This window comes from Melopsittacus undulatus, chromosome 3 (genome assembly GCF_012275295.1).
Source record: "Melopsittacus undulatus isolate bMelUnd1 chromosome 3, bMelUnd1.mat.Z, whole genome shotgun sequence".
Lineage (NCBI taxonomy): Eukaryota > Metazoa > Chordata > Aves > Psittaciformes > Psittaculidae > Melopsittacus > Melopsittacus undulatus.
In genome coordinates this window covers 45,296,297-45,317,631 of record NC_047529.1, presented here as the reverse complement: position 1 = coordinate 45,317,631, position 21,335 = coordinate 45,296,297, and the positions used below count along the sequence as shown (strand labels likewise).

General features: G+C 37.5%; 1 protein-coding gene across 3 annotated transcripts in view; it reads left to right on the top strand.

The window, feature by feature from the left end:
* The window catches only part of COL12A1 (collagen type XII alpha 1 chain), a 101,291-nt gene that overhangs the window by 28,856 nt on the left and 51,100 nt on the right, over positions 1-21,335 (top strand). For 2 of the 3 annotated variants that reach the window (XM_031052757.2, XM_031052758.2), the window contains exons 3-12: positions 12,815-12,964; positions 13,050-13,169; positions 14,326-14,490; positions 14,674-14,820; positions 15,461-15,600; positions 16,761-16,890; positions 17,875-18,020; positions 18,298-18,427; positions 19,223-19,362; positions 20,109-20,238. In XM_031052757.2, coding sequence (XP_030908617.2) covers positions 12,815-12,964; positions 13,050-13,169; positions 14,326-14,490; positions 14,674-14,820; positions 15,461-15,600; positions 16,761-16,890; positions 17,875-18,020; positions 18,298-18,427; positions 19,223-19,362; positions 20,109-20,238 — 1,398 coding nt within the window. Of the gene's footprint in view, positions 1-4,580; positions 4,851-6,655; positions 6,923-8,925; positions 9,119-10,133; positions 10,256-12,814; positions 12,965-13,049; positions 13,170-14,325; positions 14,491-14,673; positions 14,821-15,460; positions 15,601-16,760; positions 16,891-17,874; positions 18,021-18,297; positions 18,428-19,222; positions 19,363-20,108; positions 20,239-21,335 lie in introns of all 3 variants that reach the window. The other variant, XM_031052759.2, reaches the window with a different exon arrangement.

Genomic DNA, 21,335 nt, shown 5'->3' with positions numbered 1-21,335 from the left:
AGTTGATTCTGATCTTTTCAGATGCTGTCTTTTATCAGTTCAATGTTTAACTGAAATGAAACATGGCTCTGTGTGAAATTTACTGCTTCAGGTTTTGAAAGCTGGTTTTAAGAGCACATACAGGAAACTGTTTAAACTTTGGGTCCAAACAGCATGTACAAATCCCATTGAAATCATCTGGAGTTGTGTAAATGTTTCTGAGAGGAAAGGCCATTTGAATAACGCCATTTCATTTTTATGAATGTTAACATTTTAATTTTAGCTGATTCACAGTCTTGTGTTCAGTAACAACAGTGATTGCTTGAGAGCTATGGGAAGTAAGCCAAGTGGACACAGGGAAACTGCTTTATTATACTGTGTCTCTGGCATACTATAGTGAAAAAAACCTAACATGGAAAACGGCATTGCAGAAGTCCAGAACTGGGTGTAAAATCACCTGACTAAAAGTTACCAAGTTAATTTCTGAGAATGCATCTGTACTGAGTGATAGTAGAGGTTCAGGGGACTGTGGCCAGACCAACAGTGAGCTAAAGACTGCTTAGAGAATCTGATAGCCTGAAACTGGTGGCTGGCATGCTTGTCTAGGCAAGGGTTTGACCTGTCCACCCAAGCACTTTGTTTTACTGTGTATGTACTCACCACGGCTTACAGCTGTGTTTACACCAGCTGGTTTGGTGCTCCAGAATACCATACAACCTAATGCCTGTTAGGGGATAACTTTCGAAAACCAGCTGCTTCCTCACTTGCTGATGGCTTGGGGGCAGTATGAAATAATGAGTGTACTTTAGCTTCCATTTCAAGTTAGCAAATACAGGAGTCTTTTGATAACCACTTTTGAGCCAGCCAGCCAGCCCTTTTCTTTTTTAGAGTGCGCATTGTCCTTCTATGCTCCTTATCCATTCTGTTAAGCAAGTAGGCAAAAAGCAGACGTACAACAAGCATTTCTGAACACATGGACCAAAGAACAGAATAACTGCTTAGGGGTCACATTTGTGGATTTTTTTTTCTTTTTTTTCTTTTTTTTTTTTTGTGAAATGTAAGCAAGGTAACTAGGTATTTTTGTTTTTAACCCAAGGGAAAGTATCTCATAGGTCTAATTGTATGTTTGCTGGAGAGCACAAATATGTTCCTTGACTGTGAGTGTAGCAGCTTAGATAATATTTAATGGAATCCTAAGAAATTAAGACCTACAGTTGGACTGCATCTTAAACACAGGTGTTCTCCTAATACCAAAGCAGTTGTAGGAGATTCAGTGAAGCAGAAAAAAAGATGTCAGTGAACTTCCACCTCACATAGGAGGTGCAAATCAAGTAGTGTGTTATGTTAAAGACATGTTCTCAGTTGCAGTATAACATATAAAAAGTCTGATTTCCCTTAATAGGTAAGTTGTCTTGTCAGCAGTTTCCAACTATTTGAAGTAAAAATTTTCCATTTAGTTCTAGTGGTTTGGTAGGAATCCCAGTCCCTTTTCCCTCTCTTACCTTGCCTTATAAAAAAAGACATTCAGTTCCAAAGATTATTTCTTTCAGAACCAACAGTAAATGATGTTCATCACAGTCCATTCCAAACAAATTATTTTCCTCTGTTATTTAATGACCTCAATAATGACTTAATCATTAACGATTTAAAATGCACGATTATTTTTGCAGTTTCCAACATATATCATTAGCTGTAACGTCCAAAAGTAGACTTGCAAAAATTGTGCTGTGGTAGCAGATACTTTAATGCTGAAATCATGTTGTGGCAGAGCCATGTTTTAAAGTAGCCAAAATAAAGTGACTTGTATATTTATATTGCATTAAAATATGGAAAGAAAGGTTTTTATTGTGAGACATCTGTGCATTCTATCAAGTTAGGTTTTCCATATTTTTTCCATTTGAATTGCCTTTTTTTTTCTTTTTTAATTGTATGAAAAAGCCAAGGTTTTGGAGTAGAAGCTTAAGAGCAGACAGAAAAATTGGTGTAATTTACTTCTGAAGGCAAATCTTTTTTTTTCAGGCTTCCAGGAAAATCAGTCTTTGGAGTTTAGATTCTGCCTTGACTTTCATTTAGTGCAGTCATTGAATTCAGTGGGACTTCATGAAGTATGAGTTGAATCAAGCTTTTTTACTATAACTTTTTCACTATATGCAATGACTGTTGCTGTGAAATGAAAACCAAGTCAACTTTACCAAAACCTCTGTATCTTAAACTTTTTTGAAGAGAAGATGACACAATTTGTGCTGATTTATATTGTGAAACTAAAAACTTGTTTGAAGAGTAAAACTGTAAGAACTAATGCGGGGTTAGGATGAAAAAAGAATTGTCTGCAGAAAAACATGATGGGATGTCTCAAGACTGTGAATTAAAATTAGAAAAAAGCCACAACACAAAGGAATTATATTACATGCTCAAAAGAATTATATGATGTGCCCTATTAGCTATATTTGAGAATCAGCTTTGTGATTGGAGAGGTGTCTTCTGATTCCGTAATCTCTATCGGCATTGAATTTTTATTATATGGCAAGCACTGTTTTCAGATAGGTTAATATTAAATTTCCATTTGCCATTAAACCAAGTGGGATTCATTGGCTCAGTTTTAATGAAGTTTTGCTGGCAATGAAATAATTGCAAAATCAAGCTTTCTGCAGGTAATCCTTTGTGCTCCAGTGGGATTATATTTGGAAATGTTGCATATTTGCAATGGAAGTAAAAGGCAAATGAATATGAAAAGTGACAACACAGTATATGACTAAGAGCAACCTGTTGCTCAGTCTTGGACTGAAACTGCTTCAGGCTTCTCAAAACAGTGAGGTCTGTTCTTGCAATGAGTCTAAGCAGTGGAAATTGTATAGGTAGTGAATTTCTCTGTGTTCAGAGATTTTGAATCTGGTCCCATGGCTTCTGTGGTATAATATAAGGTTATAGGATATTTTTATCAGTGCACTAAAGCTTAATTGTGATGCCATGAGGCCATCTCAGGTGTTTAAGACCTCTTGCTAAGCAGTCTCTCAAGAATGTCTGTGCAGGAGAAAGACCACCAAGAATAAACACCAAGGAATCAAGTACTTCTGTGTATATGTGGATGTGGTTTCATAGATCCCTTTTGCAGATTTTGCTGTAGTGAGGCCATTGCAATAAACCCACCAGTCAGCGCTCCTTTCCTGCTGTCAAAGCCAGCCACTGCAATAGGAAAATTGAACATATGTTATAAATGTATGTTAAACATTAAACAGAAGCACTCTTTTCACTATGCCTCTTCAGACCAATGAGCTCCATTTTTAAGCAGTGGAATTACTCTGATGTGTTAGGTGAGACTCATGCATACAGCTGTCAGCTGGATTTCACAGACTAATGAGTTGTCTCCTTTGTTCCAAGCTGGCTGGAACAAACTACAGGGAGGAAAGAGGTACAAGTGTTATGAGTGGAAAGACGGGGAGTGTTTTGTACTTGTCATGGGGTTTAAGCCCAGCTGGCAACCCAGAACCATGCAGCTGTTTGCTCACTACCCTCCATCCTCCCCCTGCTCCAGGAAGGATGGGGAGGAGAATGGAAAGAATGTAATTCCCATGGGTTGAGATAAGAACAGTCCAGTAACTAAAGTATAAAACCAAACCACTACTGCTACCACCAATAATAATAATTATAAGGGAAATAACAAGGGAAGAGAATACAACCAACTGCTCACCACCCACTGACCGATAATTAGCCTGATCAGAGCAGTGATCTAGCCATTCCAGGCAACTGCCCCTAGTTTGTATACTGGGCATGTTGTGCTGTGGTATGGAATACCCCTTCGGCTAGTTTGGGTCAGGTGTCCTGTCTCTGCTTCCTCCTGGCTTCCCCTCCTCCCTGGCAAAGCATGAGACTCACAAAGTCCTTGGTCAGAGTAAACATTACTGAGCAACAACTTAAAACATTGGTGTTATCAGTGCTATTCCCAGCTGAAAGTCAAAAAACAGCACTGCACCAGCTACTAAGAAGGAGAAAAATGACTACTACTGCTGAACACAGGACAGTACTGTAAGTGCAGCATGAAGTAAACACACTACAAATAAGTTATAAACATAAAATGAAATAGCTGATAGATCTGGTGATAGTCTGGAAGATAAGACTAGTACTATTAAATAAGAAAATAAAGTCATCAGAGAAAGGACTGTTTGACTCAGGTAAAAGTCTCTTTTATTTATCACCTTCCCACCCCCCAAAAAAAGTTACACACATGAGGATGAAGAGGAATGAATGAAATAAATTTTTTTACTTAAGAGTCAAAACCTACCTAAATAAGCCACAGCACATCTAAGCACTTGCTTAATTCTAAGTGTTTGATTAATGCCATTTTTATTTGCGTATGCTAAATCATAACTGCCAAGTATCTTACATGGTAAGAGGTAGGATCATTCATAGTTTAAAGTTAGTTTTAAGCATTTTGTTGAAAAATCTGTCAATTTTCTCTTGGAATTACAAATGTATATAGTTCAAACTAATATTGATGAAAATGTTTGCTTTTACTGTTATGATGATTTTTACTTTTCCATTTGTACTTTGATAACTTTTGCTGTTTGTATTTTAGAGACAATTTGCTGTTTTCTTTCTTGTAGAGCGTGGTTCACCACGCAATTTGGTTACCACAGACATAACTGACACTACAGTTGGGTTATCATGGACACCAGCTCCAGGAGGAGTTAATGATTACAGGATAGTGTGGAAATCACTTTATGATGATACAATGGGAGAGAAGAGAGTGCCTGGAAATACAGTGGATGCTGTGCTAGAAGGCTTGGAGCCAGAGACTAAATACAGGATTTCAGTATATGCAGCCTACAACAGTGGAGAAGGAGACCCAGTTGAAGGAGAAGCTTTTACTGATGGTGAGTGTAGTGCACTATTGCCACTATTGAAACATTCTGCTTTTGATGAAATTATGATATTTTAAAGCAAACAGAACTTATTTTTCTTCACTTTCTCCTCCCCCCCCCCCCCCCCCCCCCCCAAAATTTCCCCACAAACCAAAATGCCATATCAGTCAATTCTGGCTTTTTTGGTCTGACCATTAAATAAAAGGAAAATCTCTCCTATGTCATGTAGATTTGGACTCAGCAAGAGTTACTTCCACCTTAAGATGTGATTTTGTCTCCAAATTACTCTAAAACCAGACTTTCACAGGTTTTGTATAACTGCTGGAAGTCAGGTGGAAGAAATATTACAGATCAAGAAAGAAGAAAAGATGTGAATTTCCATTCCAAATTATTGCCCTTTCCAACCTTCATGGTTCTTAAACTGTGTGATTACTTACTGGGTGATTTTAATGTTTTTTACCCTGAGATAATTTTTCTTATTTGCTAAACATCATGTAGTCAAAGCAGGCTCAAGCCTCTCCTGCAGTGCAGGCAAAGTAAAAAATACTGAGAGGCCAGGCATAGCTTGTTGCTTTATAGCAAGAACTGGCAAGTCATGGAGCCAGAATGAATGAAGGGATGCCCTGGATCAGCCTTCATGTTTCTGTTGTTTGCCTAAAGGGGCCATCTGAATATAAAGCCTGAGGAAGTGCTCTTGGGAAGCACTGTATGTTTACATGTTCTTGTACTCTTTCTTAAGCATCTGTTTTGACTACTGTTGGAGACAGACTGCTGAACTACTTTAACCTTTGTCTCTGGCCCAGTTGTTCTTAAGTTCTCACAAGAGTAGTGTTTGCTGCCATTGGTAAGAGCTGACTCCCCAGAGTCAAAGCAGACTGCTGTCCCACATCTTCCTTCTTTCTTCATGAACAGCAGTGATAGCTGTCCTGCCTTCTCCTGGTTAAATAGGCAGCTTAGCCAGATCATTTGTTACTTCTCTCAGTGTGCTGTCCAGGAAACCTGCTGTCAGGCCTATCAATAGACCCAGACCTGACACTAACATCGCATCTCTCTGGTATAAACACAGAAACTGTCACCTCCTAGGACTGGGAGACGATGCTGTAGCCTGCAAAATCTACCTTACCATGTGATGAAATATTGACTGATGCTGACATGCCAAGAAGGTTCTGTTTTGCCAAAACCTAGATGGCTTATTCCGGCTGACAGCCAGCATTACATACCTTTCAGTTCATTTCAGAGCATTTTTTAGTATTTTTACAGTCTGGAAAATATCTCTTAGAAGTTGAATGCTGCAATTTGTAGAGAAAATGCTTTATTAGTCCATGTGCATAGTGGTGAGTGATTTTCCAAGCATTTGGAAAGTCACTCATCACTGTTTGGAGGATAGTTTTCATGGAGCCCAACACCCAGCAGTTTAGGTACTTACCAGTGCCTTATAAGATCTGTAAATGCGTAAGTTAGACAATCTTAGCTCTACAGGACAGTGTGTTCATAAAAAAAACAGTGGCTTTATAATTTATCACTTTCATTTGGGAGTGCTCAATCCATTATTTAATAGATTATTGAAGAGTGTGACTAAATAAAACTTCCAATTATGCTGTGTCACAGTGGAGAATACACTTGTCTTTGTTTAGTCTATTACAATTGGAAAAAATAATTTGACAGTGGCCTGTGAGATTCCCCACAATCAAATACTGCAATTTTGAACAGGGCAATTTTATTTTTTTTAATGCAGCAGAGTGAATGTTGTAGGCATGCATTTAAATACATCTTTATGTGACAAAGTAAACATTTATCCATATTTTTACACTGAAAAGTGTCACAAAATGCCAGGACTGTGACAGTAGACAACGAAACAGAAAATACAATGAGAGTTAGATGGCAGCCTTCACCTGGGAAAGTCTTGTCATATCGTGTGTACTACCGACCACGCAGTGGAGGAAGACAAATGTTCGGAAGAGTAAATGCTCCTGCTACAAGCATAGTGTTGAAGCGACTTAAGCCGCGGACTACATATGACCTCAGTGTTGTCCCAATTTATGATTTTGGACAAGGAAAAGCAAGAAAAGCAGAAGGGACAACAGGTATGTATCACAAGTGTGTACAGGATTTTATAAGTAAAGTTTTGTGCCTAAAATTAATGATCATGATACTTAGAAATGTAAGGTGGAGTCTGCCAAGGTCATGAATGACTAGGCAAATTAAAAATATGTCAGATGTTAAGACAGTTTGGTTTGTTCGGAACTTCACTATGTCATAGCCTGAGCACAGGTTCTTGCTGTTGATATTGGGAATGTAAATATGGTGTAAAATATCATTGAAAATACTGGACTTGTTTTGAAAAACTGTCATCAGAAGTCGAAACAAGATATTTTGAGAGGAAGACCTTATAAGGACTAAATGAACTGCTGTCAGTTGCTTCACAATTTGCATTTTGGTTGTGGGCATTGATTAAATAGCTACCCAGCACCTTATTACTTAAATTTGTCTTCTTTGGTCATCTTATTTTTTGTGGAAAAGCTGAATTAATAAAAAGGAGGAGTAGGTGATTTTAAAGAGTTGTAATTAGAAGCTTGACCTCAGAGACTGTGGTCTACTGAACAAGCTCATTTCTCTCAGAAGCTGAAGCTTTAAAATATTTATTAAGTCCTGGTGAGGGAATTTGTGTGGTAAAAGCAAAACTAATTTTCTGCTCTGCCGTTAGCATGTGTCTGATGCTGGTCTTTATTTTTGTAAGGAAACGTTTTTTTGGTATCCAGATCAAATCAACCAGATAAATCTTAGATCATCCAGCTGCTTTTGATTTTTTTGTTCCTCTTGATATGGGATATGCCTCTGTGCTTTCAGTGTAAATAGCTGTGGTAATCACACTTCGAAAGAAAGTGGAGCCTGAGTGGTCTTGTTAGTTCAAGCTGTCATGGTAATTCAGGGAGAAGTATCACAGGAGGTGAGACAGAAAAGCTATACTTGAGAGTAGGAGTGTATCTATGGTTTCTCAGGGGAATTCACAATCTGTGGACATTTATGATCTTTCAGCTATAGCTAGACAATTGCATTGGCAAAAGGGCACAGAAAACTGTTTTTTGTTTTTCCCTCCACCTTTTCACTCCAAAATGGTAGTGGTGACTTTCTGTTTACTCTAATTCCCATTTTTGCAACTTATACTTAAGATTATACTGCTGAAGCATTTTCTACAACTGCACTTTAGATTTATACAAAGCAAAAGTGACACAGAAGCTCGCAACAGGCTTATTAACCACTTTGTCTATGAGGACTGACCTGCACTGGGTAGCTGTTAGTCTTCAGAGGAAGCTGCTCTTGACCTAAAAAACTCAAGCTGTTTGGCTGCACTCCTCTGAAGAATTATTTGTTGATATACTGCCATACCTGTGGTTGGTGAAGTTGCTTGAGGTGCCAGGCTCTGAAACTGTAAAGGGAGAGGACTGTTGGCAGGACCTTTTCTGTTAAAGGGTCCTTGCTTCCACTCTCTCCATACTCTGACCTCTGGGACCTAGAGCTCTGAAGAAAGAAGCAGCTTGAGAAGTCATATTGGCAACTGAGTACTGTCGGGTGTGATTTTTTTGCCTGCAGTGATTTTTGTTTTTTCCAGTGTTAGTTTGAGGGGAAGCTGCTTCCATTTCTCTCTTTTGGTCTATATGCCTCATCTATTTACTGCCGTATAAAAGAGGGCTAACTTAAGCTGCTCATCTAGTTGCTCCATAATTAACAGAGAGAAAGACTGACAGTTGTTAGTCCACCTGTTCTCAACACTTACTGAAGATCAGATGGACGTTTAAGATAGGTGAGATGAATCACTATCTATCCCTCAGTCTGTTGACTGTAGAGGGAACCTTAATAACAAGCCTAGCTCGCATACCTATTGGTTAGATAGATAAAATTAAGTGAAGTAAATCTTATTTTTTACCTCTTGATGCTTGACTTTATGTCAATGGAAAGGTACGAAGAGTTTAGGACTGCCATTAATACTGGATTTTCATAATGATTTTTACATAAGAGCATACTTGCTGATTTTTTTTTTTTTTCTGTAAGCAGACCTCATTTAAACCCCTTTTCCCCATCCTTGCAGCGTCACCCTTTAAGCCACCTCGAAATCTGAGAACTTCTGATTCAACTATGTCAAGCTTCCGAGTAACATGGGAGCCAGCTCCCGGGCGAGTGAAGGGGTACAAAGTAACTTTCCACCCTACAGAAGACAATGGGAGTCTTGGAGAATTAATAGTGGGGCCATATGACAGCACAGTCGTATTGGAGGAGCTTAGGTATGGATAATAATCAATATCTTTTTTTTTTGTTCATAACTTTATTTTGGAGTTTTGTTTAATCGTGATCTTGTATTGAAACTCTTGGCAGAAGTAAGAAAAAAAGTAATTTTGTCAATAAGCTATGAGGATCTTGTTATGCAGTCTCTGCAAAGCACCTGGCAGGGCTCTTTCTAAGATTATTCATTCACATCACTTGTGGTGTTCTGACAGGAACTAAAGGAGCAGATCCTGTATTCTGCGTTTTGCATATGAGAAAGCTATATCTGGGATACTGGAAAATGTTGGGATTTCTAAAGTTTCCTCCCAAAAGTTCCTTACCTCATGTTTATTAAAAAACCCATTAGTTTAGTTCTTGATCCATTTTCTCAGATAAATCAGGCCTGGATTTATAAAGTAGGCTTCAGATCATGCCAGAATCTGTTATGCAAATATACTAAATATATTAGAAATTTGATCATTAAAAGTCTTAGTATTATAGGATGGTTTGGGTTGGAAGGGAGCTTAAAAATCATCATTTCCTTCCAGAGAGTGCCCACATTTTCCCTAGCTTTTTTGTCTTCTATAGAAGCTTTTGTTGTTGTCTTTGATGTCTCTGGCCAGACTTCAGCTATCCTAACCTGATCCCTGGCTACTGAGAAAATTTCTCTGTATTCCGCCAAGGCTACCCTTTTCACCCTCTGTAGGCATCCTTTTAGTATGTGAGTTTGTCCAGGAGCAACTTGCTTATCCATGCTCCAAGTGGTTTTTCCTGTGTTGGGATGCATTGTCCCCGAGCTCTAAGTCTTAAAGTATTTGAAAGAAGAAGGCTATAAATTTAAGTGTAGAATCTAGAATCAGCTTTTAATAGCATCAAAACTTCGCTGTTTTGCGCAAAAGGTAGTCTTTGGGCTTCACATTTTAGCACCTTCTTTTCCATGGGGGATTTTTTTTCTGTGAGAATTTCAGAAGTGAAATGTCAGTGTTTAGCTAGCCAAGTCATTTTAGTTACAGTACATTTGTTTAACTGTTGCAGGGCAGGAACTACCTATAAGGTAAATGTTTTTGGAATGTTTGAAGGAGGAGAGAGCAGCCCCCTGGTTGGACAAGAGATGACCACCCTTTCAGATACTACTTCGGAGCCATTTTTATCTAGAGGTAAACATAATTAAAAAAAAAAGACCAGCATTTCCTTATCATATTTCTAATGCACATAAATATTTATTTACAGGATTCAGTGTACTCCCTACCCTGATTACGTAGCCCCTGGTCTAAAATGACCATTAAGTATGTCCCAGTTCATGATTCTAGTCCTTCGCACCCTTCGGATGATCTTACATAGATGATAACTCAGAGAGCCCATGCTTTGCTGATTAATCAAAGCCGTCTGCATTGCATTTTCAAGCCATACACATCTATGTTAAATCACATAATGTCAAATTCTTGAACAGAGAATGTGGCTCACCTACAGGGATGTTCAGATGAGCAGAAGAAGGAATTTTAAGCACATCTTTAGCGTTTGCTTGTCCTTATATGGTGACTCTTCCTTTTAAGACTAAGGTGTCATGAATAAAGATCTGTGATAGCTAGGAATGTCCTATTATTATTGTGTATTATTTAAGTTTATATTCAACACAACTGTCAGTGAGTAGTTTGTGATTTTTTTTTTCTTACTAGAGCAGGAGGAGATTTAGGTCAGAAATGCAATTGCTGAGTGCTCTCAGCTATCTGCATAGCTAAACCTTCCAATTATAGTTTTGATAGCAGCTCTCTTGGAGTGGTTAGTGGGCCTCGACATACTAATAGCTGTATTCACCATACTCTCAGTTGATACTGGATAAGGAGAAATTCAGGGTTCAGTTGTCCTTCATGAAAAGCATAAAGAATCAGATCTTTGCTTTTAAATAGCCAAGTATACATGCAGAAATAAAGACTTTTCTGCCCTTTCAAGGTTTGCATAACCATCAGAGAGAAATTGGTGTGGAGAAATAGCCTAACTATAAAGGCCTTTCAGAGTTAAATAAAGAAAAAGTTTCCAAAGGTTTCCTTTATTCTTTTCGCTTAACCTCTCTGATGCCTTTTTCCACTGTGTAAAAAATACCTCATGTAATGCTATTTGCAAAATTTTTAGAAACTTTTTATTTAATTACTGTCTCTTTCTGTCTAAAGCAAGAGAGTAAAATTGAAAAAAGTACATAACAGGTCATCAGTGACATTAAAGTCGTAACAACTCTGGCAGAAAAGTAATTGTACCTAGAGTGGTTTGTTAGTTTTTATTATGACAGCTGTAGTATCTGTCTTCACTGATATTGTCTTTAAGCTAATTAGGTTTACTAATGCATGGATTTGAGTCATGGTTAATAGGAAAAATGAATTTTATATCTGATCCTGTAAATATAATAGCACATTATTTTTTGATAGAAGAAAAAAATCACCCTAGGTCTGGTGCCTTTGCTAGAATTTTCCATGTGGGGAACTATGGTAGTTGGAAGAAAAAGAAAAGTCAAAATAGTTTAACTTTTATATTGTACATGAAGCTAATTGTAACTGCCATATTAAAGTTATGCATGCAAGTTTTTGTACTAATATGATTTTATTTAAACCGTATTCCCAACTGATTTTATTGTCCTGACTAAAGACTAGATCTATATTTTCTATGCAGAAGAGGATCATACTTTTAACCCCCAGGTACATGGAATAGTTATATTCATGAGTCTACAGTGTTGGATCAATTATGTGGAACATATATGAAATCACAATATCTTTCAACTGTGATGAGTGTGGCTGATTTTTCTCAATGGGATTTCTTCCATATAAAGACCAGAAGCTCTGATGGCAGGAAGCCAGAAAATTTGCAGCTGGTAACACAATCTACAGGAAAAGAGAGAGAGCAAGGATTTATTTTTTATTTTTGCAAATGGCTGTGGATAAAATTACTGTGTCTTTCTGTTTTGTATAATTTTTTTGTGATTTTCCTTGTGATGAAAACAATATGATGTGTATTTTATTCTGTAAGTTGTAAACTGAAGATATCTGGAACAACTTCCTTCCTTTTCAGAACATTGCAGCTTTATATAAATGTTTGCTCTTGTCCCCTCTTTATCTCTTGACTTGTGTTTATATTTGTGTATCTTCCCTAAATTGTGTTCTTTCTTTCTGGTATGTGCAAACTTCTATACCACTTGTATTACTATGTCTTTTTCCCCTGAAAATTCAGAAATGTTATTTATTTGAAAATGGTTGTAATATATGCTATTAAATCCTGCATTACATAGTTAAAAGTTTAGTTATCCATGACATACTAAGGTACTGTAAATTTGATAATGGCCACTGCCATAGCAGTAGTCAGTTTAGTAATCTTTTACAAAACTTCTGAAATCAAGTTCTCAACCATCTTTAAAGACCAAAACATATAATGACAGGGCAAAAACAGAAGAAGACTGGCCTTAGCATTTAAAAAGGCTTATTTATAAAAGGAAACATACATGAAGAAATTTATACAGCTTTTGCCATGGAACCAGTGACTAGTGTGAATAATGTTCACAAATAGGTCATACTTGACAGAGTGCCAGTGAATAAAACTAGAGCTACTTTGGAAGCTAACTCATGACATATGTCATATAAAAGGATGAAGAAAGAAAGTTATCTTGCTAAGGATATGTTTTTCTGATTTAAAGCTATCATACTAAGGTTGTATTTTTCTGGTTGACATGGCAGGTTTAGAATGTAGAACCAGAGCAGAAGCTGATATTGTGCTGCTGGTGGATGGCTCATGGAGTATCGGGCGGCCAAATTTTAAAACTATCAGAAACTTCATCGCTCGTATTGTTGAAGTTTTTGATATTGGTCCTGACAAAGTACAGATTGGTAAGTCCTCATATGTTGGAGGGAAAATGAGGTGTAACTGCTGCACAGCCACATAATAACTGAGTGACAATGGCTTTTTTACCAGGTCTTGCACAGTATAGTGGAGATCCCAGAACAGAATGGAATCTCAATGCCTACCGAACCAAACAGGCTTTGTTAGAGGCTGTAGCCAACTTACCATACAAAGGAGGCAATACTCTAACAGGTATGTCATACTACCAGGATTTTCCTTAAGCTCCAATAAAAATAATTCTAATAGATGACCTCAGTATTGTTCAGTGAGTTCAAATTTGTCCATAATGAAAGGGCCTTACAGTTCAGTATGTTTGGAAAAGAGCAGGCATAGCATAGACATATAAACTCAGTGAAAGTCTGGGGAAATGTGGTGGAGCACAGCTTGGGTGATGTCAAATTATCTCTCTGCATATGAGAACAAGAAAAGGAAGTTCCATGTCCATGTTCCGTATCCTGAGCTGCATCAAAAGGAGAGTGACCAGCAGGTCAAAGGAGGTGATCCTGCCCCTCTACTCTGCTCTCATGAGACCTCACCTGGAGTATTGTGTGCAGTTCTGGTGTCCTGAACATAAAAAGGACATGGGACTGTTAGACCAAGTCCAGAGGAGGGCCACGAGGATAATCAGGGGACTGGAGCACCTCCTCTATGAAGACAGGCTGAGAAAGTTGGGGCTGTTCAGCCTGGAGAAGGGAAGGCTGCTTGGAGACCTCATAGCAGCCTTCCAGTATCTGAAGTGGGGCCTATAGGGATGCTGGGGAGGGACTATTCATTAAGGACTGTAGTGACAGGACAAGGGATAATGGGTTAAAACTTAAACAAGGGAGGTTTAGATTGGATATAAGGAAGAAATTCTTTACTGTTAGGGTGGTGAGGTACTGGAATGGGTTGCCCAGGGAGGTAGTGAATGCTCCCTCCCTGGCAGTGTTCAAGACCAGGTTGGATGAATCCTTGGGTGATATGGTTTAGTGTGAGGTGTCCCTGCCCATGGCAGGGGGGTTGGAACTAGATGATCTTGAGGTCCTTTCCAGTCCTAACTATTCTATGATTCTATGATTCTATGTCAGGGTTGAGATGAAGACAAGGTGAGGACCTCGCAGGAGGCTAGAGGAGATCAGATAGGAGGGTGATACCTAAAAAGTCAGAAATTAGAGACTGACATGGCTGAAATAGTATCAGTTGCTGGTAAGTCTAGATGATAGGCTGCAATTAGGTTCCAGGTGCTTCTAGGGGGAAGTAAATTGTGGAATGATGATGTTGGAGTGAAATCACCAGGATGAAATACTCTGCCATGAGTAGCATATGGAAATAATTTATAGTGATGGTTACTTTCTTTGTATTGTTCTAGGAATGGCCTTGGATTTCATCTTAAAAAACAACTTCAAACAAGATGCAGGCTTAAGGCCCAGAGCTCGCAAAATTGGTGTTCTCATCACTGATGGCAAATCACAAGATGATGTAGTTATCCCTTCAAGAAGACTCAGAGATGAAGGAGTGGAACTTTATGCAATTGGTAAGTGAAGAGGTGACGTGCACCAGCCCCTTCCTGCCCATCTGCTACGTGCACAGAGAAGTGGCTACATACATAAGTACCTAAAAAGGAATTCAAATAATGTGTTTAGGGGCTTATATTCATAGCACTATGCTTCATAGCCACAATTTATAACAAGTTTTGTTTTCATGTCTTCTCTGAAAGGTATTAAAAATGCGGATGAAAATGAATTGAAGCAGATTGCAACAGATCCAGATGACATCCATGCTTACAATGTTGCAGATTTCTCCTTCCTGGCTAACATTGTTGATGATGTAACCACGAATCTGTGTAATAGTGTGAAAGGTCCAGGTACATAATTTTTTCAATCTAATTCATCCTTTTTCCATTTATGTGCTTGCACTGCAGATTCCTTTTATTACTTACTGGGAACACTGTGTAGCCTTGGGCTGTTTTTTCAGCTGCTGGTGTGAGGAAGTTAGGCAGACCACCTGGACTACCCTGCAGGGGTTCTTTCTTTCTTTTCAACAATGACTGTATTATACCTAACACAGCATGACATGGCTGGATGTGCCTTCTTTTCTCTCAGAGTCAGGAAGTATGTTGCTCAGTGTGTCACCTCTTTTTGCTCATTGTTGCAGATTCTTTGATGACACTTCTCCAGTAAGGAAAATTTCAGCAGCCCCGTTTTTTTTTCCATTATTAATGTCTGAGAGCCCAAAATCAGTTCTGAGCATAGAAAAACAGTAATGCTAGCTGATGGTTGTCCAGTGAAACACTGGTGTTGAAGATAGAGTAGGAATGATAGGGAGCTTATTTGGTCTTGAGTGTGACGTGAGCTATCTTCACACAGTTGTTTTAAGAAATTCTGAGGAAACAGAATCATAAGCAAGTACCTAAAGTTTTTTTTTTCCCCAAGCGTTTTTTGTCTAGTGTTTTTATTCCTGATGATATAAGATAAATTAATTTTGAAATTTACTTCCACTTGTAGGTGATTTGCCACCTCCCTCTAACCTAGTTATTTCAGAAGTGACACCTCGCTCTTTCAGACTGAGATGGAGTCCACCTCCTGAGAGTGTTGATAGATACAGAGTTGAATATTACCCTACCTCTGGAGGTAGCCCTCAACGGGTTAGTACTATATGTTCATCTCTGACATTGCCTATGATAACCTTGGACCTTTGCAATACACTAATGTCATTCTGAAGTTTGTGCTGTGTATGGTGTAAGAGTAAATGAAAAAAGGCCCCCAAGGTCAATAATATCAAGACTCATAAATGATACTCAAAATTACAAAAAGTAGGAGCATAAAGGTTACTTTGATTGTTTTAAAATCATGAATTCGGGAGAAAGACGTATATCTTTAAAATAGTTGACTGGTATTTATAGCAGTTCCTTTCTGTTCATATTCCACTGTCATATACTGGTTTAAATAAGCCTGCAGCAGAAATTTTCTGAGCATACTCAGGTGTAGGCTTACCATCCTTTTAGTACATTTTCTTGTTAGTAAAAAAAAAACCCAAAACCAGTGAGTGATACAGTAAGCTACTGCTTTGGTTAATATTATGTGATGGCACTTGGAATCTATGCCTAAGCATATCCTCCAAACTGCTTAATGCACAGGGTCAAACTCATCCTGTGGTCATTACTTCTCTATGCAGAGAGCCAGTAACCAGCAGCCCTGGTTCAGGCAATCTGAACTGCTCATCACTCACTTTAACCAGCCAGAGCAGGGTTTAAAAGACTGAAGTTAGGCACCTCTGTGTACCTATCTCTGAATTTCCAGTCTCTGAATGTGGCTTTTAAATCTTAACTCAGATTTGGCACAGGGAGAATTTAGTCTTAGTAAATTATGATCTCAGGATTTGGAGTTTGATTAAGGTTAGAGCAGCCATTCCATTGCACAATGACTTTACAGCTTGTTTGCTGGTTTTTGTGTTCGGCAGTGTTGTTAATGCCATGTGCTGTAACCATCTAGATTATCCTGGAGGTTTAAAACTTCTTTCCAAAGATGTAACATGTACCTCTGGCACTTTACTTATGTTGCTGAGTAATATAGAAGTGTGAAACGTGTAAAAGCAGGATGCACAGTGAGTGCTGCTAGCTATATCCAACTCTGTTGAGAATAAGCATTTGTCTGCCAAAACACATAGAAGATTAAGACCATACATATTTTTAGTTCCATACCAATGATTTCTGAAGAGTTTCACAAATATTTTTTTTAAATCTTAGAGATAAGATTACAAGTTCATTTGTTGTACAGTGGTTAACATTGCTTCTCTTTGATGTAGTTTTATGTAAGTAGGATGGAAACTACGACAGTTCTGAAAGATCTGAAACCTGAAACAGAATATGTTGTTAACGTGTTTTCTGTGGTAGAAGATGAAAGCAGTGAACCTCTAATCGGCAGTGAAACAACTTGTAAGTTAGAAATAGAACTTGTATGATATGTTACAGCCAGTTTGGCACCTGGGGAGCTGTCCAGTAGAACTGTGAGCTTTCTTCTTAGAGGAAACAAAATTTCTAATTTGAATGACCAAATTGTTCAGATCTTGGCTGGAAAACTTTAGCAAAGTGAAACTGCAATGTAGTAAAACACATTTGTCCCAGCTTCTTTCCAGACTCATAAAGCACTACTGTACATGATTAGGGAAGCACACATGAAATCTGACCATATACAAATGTATGCTCCTTGATTTTTATGCTAGATAATTAATTCCTGTTACTAGGAGCCAAAATACTATAAAAATTCATTCTAATTTTATAAAATTAACAAAAAGACAGTTCAACATAATTTTATCTTTTCTACAAGACAGAGCTTAGTCATGTTTCTGTTAGCTGTCTGCATGATTAAATTTAGGTATATTTAAGCTGAATGCAACATAGGGTGACTTTTCTCCCTCTAAGAATATTGAATATTACATGTTCATTTCACTTTTTTTATTGTTTTTTACTAGGCTTGTCATAAACCCTTAAAGTATGTACATGATTTTTATGAATTCTGTGGTATTTTTATGTGTAATAATTTGAGAAATACAGAAAACAAGAAAAAAGTACAAAAACCCTTTTAGAAGTACAGATCCCAAAACTGCCATGTTGTTTCGTATTAGAGCATTCATATGAGTCAATATTGCTTTTTAGAATATTCAAGTGTTCCAGTGTAGTCTTGTAAGATAGTTTTAACTGTGTGCCACAGGTTTGCTATACACATTCAAAATATGATGACCATTACTTCATTCTTAAACTAAGCACCACTTAAAATACCACTACTTGCAGATCACTTTCTATTACCCACAAAGTACCCTAATACCTATGTGCAATATTCTCAGTGGTGCTATCTTTGATGTGAAACATCAAAAGTGAAAAAGCTGAAGGAAATAAATTAATATGTGTTTTATTTGACAGTGCCAATTTCTTCAGTTAGAAACTTGAATGTTTATGATATTGGATCAACTTCCATGCGAGTGAGATGGGAACCTCTCAATGGGGCTACTGGTTATTTGTTAACATATGAACCTGCGAATGCCACAGTCCCAACCACAGAAAAAGAGGTGAGAGAATTTGTCATTACTTCCTGTACTCTACCAAAAATAAATTAAGAAAAACTGAAGGTTTTCTTGACCTGCCATTGTAGTCAAGAGAGACTGGCTTGTACTTCTTGAAGCACTGTGAACTTACTGGGATATTGTATACAGTGACATCAGTCAGGAAGCTGTAAATATACTGTGAATCTCACAAACAAAATTCCCATGCAGTTAAATCATTGCTTGTATTTCTGCCATTGCTTTCTTAATTTTTTAAACATGGTGTGTTACTTTTCATGTGCAGATGCGTGTTGGACCATCAGTCAATGAGGTGCAGCTGGTAGATCTCATTCCCAACACTGAGTACACTTTAACAGCTTATGTATTGTTTGGTGATATGACCAGTGACCCACTCACCACCCAGGAAGTTACATGTATGGGCATCTTGATTTTTGCTTTGTTAATGCTTCAGCAACATTTGCTTTTGATTTTATTTCATACAACAGTTTTTATGTATTCTGTTTTGTTTAGAAGATCATCTTTTCTGTGTTTTATGTATTTTTCTGATACTCATACATTTCCAAAAGATCTTAATGTCAATTTCAATGGAAAGAGACCAACTATTAAAAGGGGAATAAAAGAGTTTTCTCCTTGAATATTGAAGGAATTTGGATTTCAAATCTTGAGGTTATAGGGTTTTTAAAGGTCTCAATTTTGCTTGCATTAACTTAAAAGCCTTATTTCCAAATTCAGACATTCTCTTAAGTATAGAAATTTATAAGAAAACATGTCATGTCAAGAAAAAATTATTTAAACATGGCTTATTTTTATACTTTTCCTTAAAATTTTCTACTGTAAGAGGCATAGTTCTGGGCTAGATGCATGCAGTCTGCATATTCGTATGTTCTTAAAAAATGTTGAACCCTCAACCATACATAAAAAGTGGCTGTTGTCATCAAAAGTGGCTGTTGTCATCAAAAGTTATGATCTTAATCACTGATACTTCTCAAATTATTGTGCTTATAATTTACAAAGGTGAAGCTACCATAGTTCATAGCTATTATGCTTATTGCTGGGACAGTGGGCTCATACAGTGACCAGAGCTTTGAACTCCTCAGAAAGTTATTGCCTCCATTTCAATGAAATGCATTAAAAGAATATATTTCCTTCTGTGAGAGACCTATACCTCTGCCTTGAATAGCATTTTCACTTACTAATTATTTTTACAGTACCTTTACCTGGACCCAGAGGCTTAACAATTCAGGATGTTACTCACAGCAGTATGAATATCCTTTGGGATCCTGCCCCAGGGAAAGTTCGAAAATACATCCTAAGATACAAAATAGCTGATGAAGCTGATGTGAAGGAGGTAAATGTCAGGAATGTTTTTGAAAGTACTAGAAGGTGATTTTATTTTGAGGAGCTAGGTTACTAAGATAATAGCAAAATTAGGATTATAAACTACCACCGAGAATAAAGAATATCAGTTCATGATGATTGCAGTCAGGTAAAGAGTAAACTGGAAAATGAATAAGTACAAGAGAGATTTTGTTTGGTACTCCCCTCTTTTCCTTCCTCCAGACAGGAAAAGTCCTCAAACTGGAGAATTTTTCTGTGCTTTGATAAATAGGCATTGCTACTCTTTGGCAAGAGCTTAACACTTGCTTAACACTTAAGTGTTATCTTGCCAAGTTTACAGTGGGAAGACAGGATTATGGAATAAAGGTATATTAGCCCCTTTCACCCGCTGTCTGAATATGTGTGAGCATTGTTAGAGATGTCTTTGAGTATCTGCAAGCCTTCCATAATTGCACTGCTAGCTCTTGGAAGACTAAATGTGCTTTTGTAAGGGAAGGGAAATTTTCGAGATGCAGTCAGCATCCTCATTTCCAAAAGAATGAAGCAGTGAAAGATCCACAAATTTACTAGTACTTGAGAAAATATGCTTTGCAAGGGAGTAGGTAGGTAGCACTCATTATTCTGGTGTAAATTTAGGGGTTAATGCCAAAGCTTAGTGCAGAATACTTTTCTGTTTTTCAGTACAGGAATTTCTGACAAATGCAGAGTAAGAAATAGAGCAATTTACAACTGTTAAGTTGCTGTTTTTATTCTTAGGTGGAAATTGACAGACTGAAAACCAGCACTACTCTCTCTGACCTTTCCTCCCAAACACTGTATAATATAAAAGTTGTTGCTGTGTACGATGAAGGGGAATCCCTACCGATAAACGCAGAAGCTGTCACTCGTAAGTTTTCCTATGAATTCTTCTTGTGGTTATTTTTGCCTTATGTTCTATTTAAGTTGTGTGTGTTGTAATATATTACTGAGTTTAAGTGGAATTATAATTTAATCTGTGTAACAAATAGTTTACTTGTATCTGTAGCATTATTTGCAATATATAAATCCCAGGAAATCTTAGATGAATTCAGTATCTTACTGCAGTAAACACGGAGCTTGCAGTTTGCAGAGAGGGGACAGACCAGCAACTGAAACAAAATTACTTCAGTTTAGAGGCTGAAGGAGGCATAGTAAGAAAATATGAGGGCAGAGGAAAGATTTAGCAAGTCTATGCAGGAATCTAGGAAAGTGAGTAGGAAGATGGAACATATGCTAGAGGATTAGATGGAAATGATCTTGCTTCTGATTGAAAGGATTTTTTTGTACCATGGAATGCTAGAACCAGTCTGTACTTTTATAGAATGATAAAGACAGCATCTGAGAAATCTCAACAAATACAGTCAAGAAAATAGAGTTGCATAAATGGTAAGAGCCAGTCTCCCTACAAGGGATGTGACAGACTGAAGGGAGAAAGCTGTTATCAGGAAAGTTCTCATCCTGATCTAGGAGTGTGATTTAGGAAGATAGCTAACTAGAAGAGCTAGAGCAGAAATGAGCAATGTTCCCTTATCAATGCCTCTCAGTCTGGTATGGGAAAAAAGAGAAAAAACATGCAGATGCTCTCTCTCTCTTTCTCTTTCTTTCTTTTTTTTTCCTTCTTTTATCCAGTTTTTAATTTTGTAGCCTGGTGTGTTAAAAAATGTTTGTGAGGGTTTATTTGTTTGCCTTTATGCTAGCCTTTCTTTTATAGCTGTGGGTTTGTGTGAATGTATCTGTAAGGAAAAAGAAATTAATTTTTGTTTAATTCTCTGGTTAAACCTATTTACTCATTTCTTCCTGTTGACTATAAAATTTAGCTTCCTTAACCTGCAGTTAACCCCTATGAATTCTTTCTAAATAAGGGGTCTAATTCAATCGTGACTCAGTTGGCTTATATAAAGAATTTTAAGATCTGGAAAAAACTCATGTAGGAGCTTGACCTTTGTGTGTGTGAGTTTATAATCA